The sequence below is a fragment of the Harpia harpyja genome, chromosome 17 (assembly GCF_026419915.1).
Source record: "Harpia harpyja isolate bHarHar1 chromosome 17, bHarHar1 primary haplotype, whole genome shotgun sequence".
Lineage (NCBI taxonomy): Eukaryota > Metazoa > Chordata > Aves > Accipitriformes > Accipitridae > Harpia > Harpia harpyja.
In genome coordinates this window covers 4,236,093-4,247,082 of record NC_068956.1, presented here as the reverse complement: position 1 = coordinate 4,247,082, position 10,990 = coordinate 4,236,093, and the positions used below count along the sequence as shown (strand labels likewise).

Here is a 10,990-nt window from a genome sequence, read left to right as displayed (position 1 = left end):
GTCTTGGAAATCCATCCCCAGCAAACAACCCCGAGTTGTATTTTCCTATTAAGTGGGCAGCGTGAGAGTGTCGTGGGCTAGGAGGACTCAGGTTTTATGGGTGCCATGCCCAGGTTTTTGCTTTTAAGGGTGCAGCGAAAGGAGGGTTAGAGCGTAAGCCTACTCGCAGGGCTGTGGAGGGAAGTTTTATTGCTGCCTGAGCTGGGGAGAGGATCAGACTTTTATATGTACAGTGTTTCTAGATCTGGAAGATGATAGTTAATCTCAGCCAGGGTATAATACGCTGTAACACGAAACCGGCCTCGTCTGCATGAGACTCCTCCAGTGGCAGTCAAATCCCCTTTCAGTGGGCACTGCTCCATTATTTAAAAATCAATAATAAAATATGAAGCTTTTATCGATTCCCCTCTTTTTTTTTTTATCTCTTTTTTTTTTTTTTTTTTCTTCCTCCAGGAGGGTTTTTTTGCTATCTCTGGTGTTTGGCTGTTTCTCGCTCGACCTCTTTGTTTTCCTATGGCACCTTCGTCTCACGCACAAGCCCCTGCGCGCAGCGGGGCGAAAGCCACCCTCTCCTTTCTGGGGTGAGAAGGACCTTTTCCACCGAGAGAGAGGAAGGGTCCTGAGGGGCTGGGGTGATTAAACCGTACAGCGGAGGGGTTGGGTTGGGGGTGTACCTCTTTTTAATTCAAGCAGCGCCAAGGAGCTCACCTGCTGCGCTGTGCCTAAACTTTCTCTAGAGGTGCTGTAGGAGCGCGGAGGGAGCTGGAATCGAAAGGCAAGCCCTCCTGGGCTGCGGGGGGGGCCGGGCAGCCCCTTTTTCCCGCGGGGTTTGTATCTTTAAAGCGGGCGGACCGGGAGGCGTGGTGAGCCGGGGAAGGAGCCAGTTTCCTGCTTCCCCGCTCGCAGCCGAGCGGCGGCGGCGGGGGGAGGCGCTCGTCGCCCCCCCCCCGATCCATCCATCCATCCATCCACCCACCCACCCACCCATCCATCCACCCACCCATCCATCCATCCATCCATCCACCCGCCGCCCTCCATGGGCCGGCGGGGCCGGCGCTGAGCGCCGGGAAGGCAGCGCCCGGCTGCCGCGATGAGCGGCGGGGAGGTCGTGTGTTCGGGCTGGCTCCGAAAGTCACCGCCGGAGAAGAAGTTACGGAGATATGTAAGTGGCAGCCCACCCTATCTCAGCTCTATCCCGGCTCCGGGGTGCTTTTTTTGGGGGGGGGGGGGGGCGGGGGGGGTCCCTATTTCGGTAACCGCCCGCCTGGGTGCACCTGCCGCTGCCGCGGCTGGGTCGGGGGGTGCCCCTTCTGCGGGCAAGGGAAGGGGTTGGTGTGGGGTCCCCGCTGCTTGGGGAAGGGGTGGGAGGATCTCCGACCCCCCCCCGGCTCGCCCCCTTGCCCCCGGGTGATGGGCAGTTTTGGGGCAGTTCTTGCTGCGCCCCGCGGTGGCCGGGCTGAGCCGGGACCGGCGGCTGTCGCCCCCCCCCGCCTTTGAAGTCGTGGGGTTTAGGGGAGGTTGGGAATACCTTTGGCCTAAAGAGTAAAGGTAATAATACAGCTTGGGTCGTGCGTGTCCCCCCCCCAACACCCCCATAACGGTCGCTTTCCCCCTCCCCGGTTCCTATTAATCATTTAACGTCCAAGCCCTTTGAAGATAGCACCAGTAGCGCTTCGATAGCCTTTTGTGGCATTAGCGGCCGAGATCAAACACTTCAAAGAAGTTGTAAAAAGAGGGTCCAAATGCCAGCTCTGTCACATTCCCCGCTCATTGAAAGAAATAACTGTTCTTTGCACCCTCCGCCTGACGGTCTCGCTGTGCACCACGAGTGTTAGAGCTCAAAAACGCGGCTACGTCGAGCTGCCATCCTATGACTCGGCACATCGCTCCCCGGGATGAAGCCGGGGTCCCACTCCCTGACTCCAGTGACCAACCTCTGCCAGGCTTTGGTCAGCTGGGATGCAGCCTCCGGGAGAGAGCTGGATGCTCTCCCTTCCTGGGGTAGGGAGTTGGGGGGGCGCACCAGCCAGATCGTCCTTTGGTCCCATTGCTTTTGCCTGCGTGGATTTTGGGAACGGCAGGCAGAACAAGTGCAGCTGGTATCTCCCCAGTGCCTGTTATTGACTGATGGAAGCATCGCTGCCTACCCTTGAGAGGGAGGGGGATGTGTGTAGTCCCGTATCACAGGCTAGGGCAGGGCCGGAGGGGTACCCGATTTGTGATCTGGTGTTATTAGCCTTGTCCAGCCCCGTAGATATCAGTGGTGCCACATCCATTTGCATTAGACTGCGTGCCCGGTCACTCTTGGCAATCCTTCCCTCGTGTGCCTGATCCCCTTCAAGGGAGGATCAGGTTGGCTGTGGGATGGAGTTGCGAGGGAATCCGGTTTTCTTGCTGCCTGTCCCCCCAAATGTTCTGAGACAAAGGTAGAACCGGGTGTTTACGTGGCAAATATCAAGCCCCCGAATGTATGTAGGCAGGCTTTGTGGGGGATGGACAGAATGACTTTGTGCATGCTGAACTGTGGAGGATGCTTTTAGCTTAATGGAGCAAAGCACCTTCCTCCCGCAGAAATCAACTAATTGCTGATCCTGAGTCACCAGTGGCCTTAACTCATCAAACATCATTAGCTCCCCAGCATCTGCCCCATGAAAGGGCGCTCACATCGCCTTCTGAATATCCAGCTTGTGCTCTGGCATTCCAGCAAGAGCTGAATAAATCTGCTAAATGCTCTACGCGAGGGTGTGACACGCCGGCGGTTAGCACTAATTATCGATGTGCATAAGAGTGCTTTTCATCCAGATACATCCCAAACTGCTTTGCAAGCCACCTATGTTTTCAAAACATCCTCGTTTCCCCAAGAGGAAGAGTGTTGAGATGTGCCCGGCCGTCCCACGCAGCCTCCGCGGGGCAGGAAGCCATGCTCGGCAGATGTCACTCGCGGGGATCTCTGTGCCGGAGCGGTCCCGGCGCTGTGGTCAGCGGGACTTCCCTTCCAGTCACACCAGTTGCGCCGGCTTCCTGCGTCGGTGGCTGGATTTGAAAACGTTGGCCTTAGTTTGGACTGTTTTTCGCTGGGTGGTGCCCCATCCCCTTGTTTTTTCATGCATTATTATTAATATAATAATACTTAGATAACTGCATTGTGCATTCAGGGCGTCGATGCGTTGATGAGGTTGTTCTCGTCGATAGTGGTTCGGAGCAGGTAGATGTGGTAGAGCCTGAGGCTGATGGCTTTGCTCCCCTAAAACCTGCCTTCATCTGCAACAAACCCACACGGCTGGACTTTGGTTTTCATGCACAAAAGGCGAGTTTTCCGCCACCGCGGTGTTATGCCGGCTTTTGTACAGACTCAAAGGGAAGGCGCTGAATCGCTGGCTTTGCCGCTTTCCTTATGCCTTCGGTTTGTTTTCTGCTTTGAGACCTCAAAGGAGGAATCTCAGGCTGCAGGATGCTTCTAATCGGGTTTGAAGTTCCTGCTCTGGCTGTATTGACACAGAGAAGATGATAGGTTTATTTTTTCTTTGACAAGCGCATTTCAAATGTACGAGTCTGAGTCTGTACATGGGTGTGTTGCTGACACTGTCCTTGAAATGCTGTGCTTTTATAAGCCCGGTTTTGTTTTGGTTTTACTTTTCAAGGAGATCCTTGGCAAGAGGGGAAGGTGCTAAGTTTTCACTTTAAATTCTAGCCAGAGTGGTTGGGGAAGGGGACTCTTCTCCACACCTGATCCACACAGCGTTAATCTGCATTTACAGCAGTACCTGCTCGGTTTCACTTCCAGGGATTGCATTTATCTGAGACTGTGGGATATTTTATGTAGGACCTCTCTGTACAATGCTCTGGGACATATCGGAGTCAGGAGTTTCTCTTCCATTGGGAGACATTCAAATGATCAAACGATGACTGCTTCAAGGTTGAGACGAATTTTGCCTCTTTTCTGCCTCGTAACTGGGGACAGGGGTTTATGTGGACCCTAGGGAGTTTGGCCATGATCTCGGATGAGCCCTATAGATGCTACTGTAGTGTTGATAATAAAAGGTAACCAAACAATTGAAGGTCAAAAGTAACAGAGAAACCAAAATACCACCTTCTACCTCTGTTCTGCTTGGGACACCAAGCTCCATCATCCGCTTGCTTGTTTTTTGTTTTTTTTTTTAAGACAAACACTTTTGTACCTTCATAGAATCATAGAACAGTTTGGGTTGGAAGGCATCTTTAAAGGTCATCTAGTCCAACCCCCCTGCCATGAGCGGGGACATCTTCAACCAGATCAGGTTGCTCAGAGCCCCGTCCAACCTGACCTTGAACGTTCCCAGGGATGGGGCATCGACCACGTCTCTGGGCAACAAGGGCCAGTGCTTCACCACCTTCATCGTAAAAATTTTTTCCTTATGTCTAGCTAAATTTACCCTCTTTTAGTTTAAAACCATTACCCTTTGTCCTATAACTACAGGCCCTATTAAGAAGTCTGTCCCCACCTTCTCCCCTTCTGACTTTCATGCATGGAAGGGTCTCCTTGTACACGGCCACAAAGCACGGAGCTGTCCTTTAATTCTCCTCCTGGCTCCTCCTTAAAATACCCATGGAAAAAAAACAAAAACAAAAACCTATCCCTAAACAAAACCCTTGGCTTTAGTTGTGTGACCGATGAGCCGAGACCAGCGCATGTTGTGCCGGTCTGTACTGACTCACTGTCTCCTGGTGCTCTCTCGCTGGACGTGCCTGTCTGTTGTCTCCGGAGTTAGACGTGGGTTTAGCGTGGTGTTTTGTGTCTATCCGCTGCCCGGCACGGTGGGGTTCGCGGGTGGGCTTTCTGGCAGAAAAGTAATGTAAAAAATAACTGCTGTCGTTGTAGAGCAGCTCTTAGCTTCCTATCGTTAAAGCAATGCGCTTTGCCTATTCATTTATGTACCGTGAAGTCAGAGTATTTTCTGTCTGGCTGAGATGTATATTTACAATTTTGACTGAAACAAAAGCTTCTCATCTTGTACTGGTTTTACAGTCCTTTAGCGCTTCCCCCCCTGCACTGGTTTAACTGGGGGGAGAGTTTGGCTTTGTGCATCGGTGGTCTTTTTTGCATCAAGTGGAAGCAGTTTAATCAAGATCATCAGAAGACCTGCTCCTCTCCGATGGGGTGAGCAGAAGAGGTGAAGGGAGAGTATAACGGGCTGATTTACTGATTGCAGCCCTATTCCTAGGGGGAACTCCCTGATGAAGGGCTTCTTTTGGCCACCGAAGTAGATCCTTCATATCCCACTTGAAGATGCATAGCAAGGGTGTCCTCGTTAAATGGATGTAGGATGTGGACTGAAGTAGGACCACCGGAGCAGAGAAGTCTTAGGCTGCTCAATTGGTGGAGGTACCAGGTGCTAATTGGGATGAAATTTTATAGCAGGGAGAAGAAAGGACATCCCTTTAATTCTGCAGCAAAATAAAAAAAAAAGGTTATTAAGTACAGCGATCTCCTTTTTTTTTCCTCTTCCCTCTGAGGAGTTTTAATGGGTGGGTCGCTCTCACACTCAGCTGTGCCATGCCTGATTCGGGATGCTCCTCTCTGCCGAAAATAGGAAACGGTTGCAGAGACTCTAGAGAAAAGCACCAAAAAATGAGCAGAAGCCTAGAAAACATGGAAAGACTGAAGGAAATGAGGTTGTTTAGTCTAGGGATGAGAGGGCTGAGAGGAGAAATAACAGTCCTTGAATATGTCAAAGGTAGCTGCGAAGGGGAAGGCAGTAAACCGTTCTCTGTGGCCAGTGGTGGGATGCCAAGAAGTGCTGAGCTCAAACTGCAGCAAGGGAAACAAGTGTTAGGAAAAAAACTTCCTAACCCCTGTTTGCCAGAGGAGTGGAGCAGTGGAACACATGGTTTGGGATGGGCTCGGAGTCTCCATCGGTGGAAGTTTGGAAGAGCAGGTTGGCCAAACTGCACTTTCAGGAGAGCTGATCCTGTTTTGAGGCAGTGGAATAAATTTGACAAATTCTCCAAAAGTCCCTTCCAGTGCTGATTTAGGTGAGTTGATGGATTTTGAGCCTGAACTCAGTGAGGGTTAGCAAAGAGGCTTTAGGGCACAGATCATGGCACCTGGATCTGCTGATGGGACTCAGGGAAGTCCTCTGACTCAGTGCAAACAAGTTCTTTGTAGAAAGTTTTGACAGCGCTGAACTCCATGACTTTGCCTCTTATTCCAGCTGTCAAGCTGCCTTGCTGCGCCCCGCTCCTCCCATGTAATCTCCAGGCTTGATGCAAAAAGACTATCAGGCATTTTAGCTGTTGTCATCTGCCCCGTGATTCAGAGGAGGGATGAACACTTGCTCCACCGGAGAAGGTTTTGCAGGTCAGGGGGTGCATTTTGCTTGCAAGGGCAGTGCCCGCCAGCACTCCTGCCGCACCACCTCTCTTGTGCAATGCTGCACAAAGGTCACGCTCCGTAACATGTTTCTCTGCTGCATCATTGCTGATGAGTCAAAACAACGTCTTCCCTGCAATGTTCTCTCGGGGTCATTTTGTTTGAGCGTGGGGCTGCATTCCTTTGCCCACTGTAGCGTTTTCTGGCAACAGTCCGATGGTGGTGTGTTGTCGTCATGATACTCTTGATCTAATAACTTGCAGCTACTTGCAGAATGGTTATGGGGATGACGGAGTCAAACTCTTCTTGGCTGTAGCAGGTGACAAAATAAGGGGCACCAACCACAAACCAGCTTTGGAGGTTCAGGTTGGGTCTTAGGGAAGCTCCTCCACTACGAGAGTCATGGTGTAAAGGAACAGGTTCCCACAGAGGCTGCAGGGTCTCAGTCTTTGGAGGTTTTCAAGATTCGCCTAGAGAAAATCCCAGCTGACCTGATCTAGTCACACCTCAAATGCAAGGTTGGACTAGAGACTTCCCGAGGTGCCTCCAACCCAACATTTCTGATACCTCTGTGGCATAGCGCAGCCCGGAGCCACCAATTTAAGAAGCAATGTAGCTGCTTTAGCCCAGCTCCCCGTGCAGGTGGATAGTCCTTGTTTTGTTTTCTACCAACACGAGCAACCTGGGGGAAGTGCTATGCTAGGGCAGTTCTTCAGCTGCTGAAACTCAAACTGGTTTGGTCAGGGCTAGCCCGCATTTCTTCCCGAGGCATTGCATCGATCAAGGTGGACGTGCCCGTAGAGGTAAGGAGTCCGTGTGGAGTGTGGGGAGTGAAACCGGTGTATTTTCCTGGTGTTTTGGCTTTGCTAAGGCAGCTTGAGTGGATCTTCAGCTGCCTGTCATGACTTCAGAGCTGGCCAATGGTCCTGGCAAAGTCCACAGTAGATGTGACAGATTGATGGTGGCGAAGCACAGGTTGAACTTAAGAAATACAAACAATACTTAAGGGAAGTGTAACAGGAAGATGGCTTTGTTTCTCTTTGGAAGAGAGCAGAAGTGATGTTGAAACCCTTTTTTCTTTTTTACTCTTTTTCTTTTAGCAAGTGTCAGATGCAAGAGGTGATGTAATAGTGTTTACCAGACTGAAGCACATAATTTATAGTAGTGACTCAAAGGCAGAGCAAATATTATTTATTTGGATTACAGTAGCAGCTGAGGTGACTGCGATTGGGGCTTGATGCTCTGGGTGTTTGGTGAGACCACATCTGCCCTGAAGGGTCTGGTCAGAAGGGGAAACCGAGGCACGGAGCAAGTCAGTGGTTTGGCTGCACTTGTGTTCAGGGTCATTCCTACAGCTGGGAACTCAACTTGGCTTTATCTCTTCTACCTGGGCCAGGGGTTTCCAAGCTGCTCGCAGGCTGCTGGGGATGTGTGAAGCTATGGGAAGGGATTGCAACTGATCCACAGAAGTGCATAGTACTTCTAGCAGGGATTTAGACAGCGAGAGTGCCAAGGTCGTCTGGGGGGCTGTCTGAGATGAGCTGATCCAAAAGATTTGGAAATTACTGCTTTTAATATAAACTGCCCTTCCTTTCAGTACTCCTTTATAGTCTTTAAAGTCTCACTGCCCTTTCATAATGCTTAGGCGGATCTTACAACACCTAACAGTGGTGACGAAGCATATTTATCCTTATCTCAGGAGATGGGAGAAATGAGGAAGAGAGACCTTGATTTACTTCGGGGCACGCAGAGAGCAGCAATAGAGCTGAAACAGGTTTCTGGAGCTGCTGTCGCTGCCGTTCTGCGTGACCTCTCCTTCATCTCTCAGCCCTTCTCCGCAGATAGACCCATCCTGCCAAGGATTTGGGCAAAAAGAGGTTAAGCCCAGGTTCAACAATATGCAAATGCTTATTATCCCACACCGTCCTTTGGCTGGGTAATTTTATGGAATTTTAATTGCGGCACACCTAGGCATATCGTTTGGTCGAGAGGCGTCATGTAAACACAGGCTGTTGTGATTTCCTCATCCAGAGCTGCGAGTGGGGCTGTTGAGAGCCTGGCCCATGCCACCAGCTGGGGCACCTGGCTCTGGAGAGGCTCCCAAAGCTGCTGAGCATCCAGAAAGTCTCCTGGAACATCCTGGATCTCTGCTGTGGGTCACTGAACAGCACCTACCTTAGCATTCCTCCTGCGGATGAATAAGCTAGGGGCAGACCTGCCCTCCAAAGCTTCATTTGGTGCCTCCACAGTCTAGCGATGGCTCCTGTAATTCTGTTCAAATAATAAAAATAACTTGAGAAAGAAAAATCCTCATTCTTGTTTGCACATCAGATGGTCTCTGTGCCTTATCTCTGGTCCCTCCTCAGCACACAGCACTGCAGGCTCGAAAGGAGCAGAGCAGGGAAAGGCTGAGTTGGGTTTTTGTTTGCCTTTTCCCGTCTCTTATCCCAGCTTCAGAAGTCATCGGCGTTAGAAATCACTTGTTTACACTCTCGCAGACCGCTATGTTAATATCCCAGCATGGCTGGATACTTTCAGGCAAAAGCTTTCAGAGCTGCTGGCCTGGAAACGCCGGTGCAAAGTGGTCCAGGTCTCGCTCCCGCGGAGGGATGGGTGGGTTTGCTCCTCCTTAGGCTTTTTCAGTCTGAATCTGGAGAAATTGGATCAGAACCTGAACGCCTTGCTGCCAAGTGAAACCAGCTTTGTGGTTATCACAGGTTAAACCAGCAGCAAATTGGCAGTGAATGTGGGAGGCTGTATAGATGCAGTCGGTGCGGAGCATCCCTTCTCTTTCTTATTCATGATTAGCAACAAAAAAGGCCACTGTTCAGCATGTGAAATTGCAAAAAACAGACCTGAGACCTCAAGAAGCGATCCCGGCCATGTGCACGCTTCCAGGCAAACACACTTGCACCTAAGATATGCCTGCAACAACCTGGTTTTAAAATGTACAGAGAGGAATTCCTCAAGGTCAGCATGCAAACCTGCACAGTGCAGTCGTACGTATGTCATCAATCATATCTAGCCATACAGCAATTTAAATATGTGTTGTGTTTACATTAAAAAAAAAAAAAGAAAGAAAAATAATAAATAAATCAGCTTCAGTCAAAAAAACCCTGAAATCATAGTCATCTTTAGCCTGCAAGCTGTGCCTTTAAAGAACAGGAGGAAAATATGAGTGCTGGAAGCATATGTTTCTTGCTGTGTAAGATAGCCAGTGGTGCCTGTTTCTGCAATGAATCTGGAATAATTTGATGCTAGCAACCTGCGGGGGGAGGATTTCATCTCTGGATTTGTCTTTTCGTATTCGGTTCCTTTTTTTTCTGAGCTCTTGCGCAGTTTTCCTGGAGAAGGTTCGTATCTGGGAAATCTTGCCTCAGTCTGGTTGTCTGCATTACACTAATACCTAGAAATGGACTTCTCCATCCAAACGTGAATATTCTCACACCAAAATGATGCCTGTTCAGGATAGGAGGTTCACTCTTGGGCCAGGAATGGGACATTTTTATTTATAGTTTCAATCTGGCTTTGAGGCAGGACCAGTTGAAAACAGCTCTTAGACATTTCTGTATTAAGCGTTCAGATTGCTGCTTCCTTTCCGTTGCTTGGAAAGCTTTTCCATCTCTGCCTACTCCGGACTCTTCTTCACATGGCCTCTGAATTTTTAAATCCTGTATGTTCAGTCTCTCTTTTTCCTGTAATCTATTGACAGAAATATCTTCTGGCTGGTTTTTTTATTATTATTATTTATTATTTCTTTTGCTTCCCAACGTCTTTTGGACATGTCCAAAATATCTCCCTTGTGTCTCCTGGATCTGAGATGCTCTCCTAATAGCATCTCAGTACTTGTTATGCATCTTATTCCACTCAAACCTGGTATTTTCCAAAGGCGTTTGCTTTGGAAGGCATTTAGACATCTCTTTGGTGGAGTTCCAGCTCCCGCATCCATATGGTAAGATGGAAATAACATTTGAGTCAAAGATTTGTGGTCTTCTGAATTTTGTAGATTTTCGGTGATTAAGTTTTGCTGATGATCACAGCTGCTGCCTCACCCGTTCAGGTTCCTCGCTGACCTTCTGAACATCCCTGTGGACTTCCATATGGCTGCCAAAGGATGCAAGTTGACTTGCTAAACAAACTCCTTGGCCACTTAACGTAATACCCGAACGGGGATTATGTCTTGTTTCCAAAATTGATTAGTAAACCTTCCTTTCCCTCCTCTTTTCTGATGACACTGAGGTGTCGTCTAAATTTTCAGCTTCAAAGAGCTGTGTCATGCGTACGTGGTAGGTCTGGCACTGTGTGCTCCTGTTGAACTGGGCAATACTTAAGTTTGTCTGCATTTTTTTATCTCATAATAATGTCAGTAATCGTGCTGAATGGGGTTATTAGTCATTGCTACTGATCCGTTCTGCAGATCTTCATCCACATACTTATTTAATCATCTTTCGAGTTTCTTGTTGTTTACTTGTAGGGTAGATATGTGGGTTTTGACTGCTCCCTGGATGCTCTTGGCTTGAAACAGTGCCCCACGACAAAGCGAAGATTGGCTATGTAATGAGCTCGGGGTTTCGGTACTCCTTAGTTGCCTCTCCCTTGCAAAGTCCTACTCGCCTCCGGATCTCCTTCCTTCTCCTGCTG

At 49.4% G+C, this 10,990-nt stretch overlaps 1 protein-coding gene across 3 annotated transcripts in view; it reads left to right on the top strand.

Annotated features, from left to right (window-relative positions):
• The first annotated feature begins 985 nt into the window (after window positions 1-985).
• GAB2 (GRB2 associated binding protein 2) overlaps window positions 986-10,990 on the top strand; it is a 98,127-nt gene continuing 88,122 nt past the window's right edge. For all 3 annotated transcript variants that reach the window (XR_008238945.1, XR_008238944.1, XM_052812667.1), the window contains exon 1: window positions 986-1,162. Coding sequence is in view for 1 of the 3 variants with exons in the window: in XM_052812667.1 (XP_052668627.1) it covers window positions 1,091-1,162 (72 nt within the window). In the remaining 2 variants the exon portion in view is untranslated. The remainder of the gene's footprint in view (window positions 1,163-10,990) is intronic.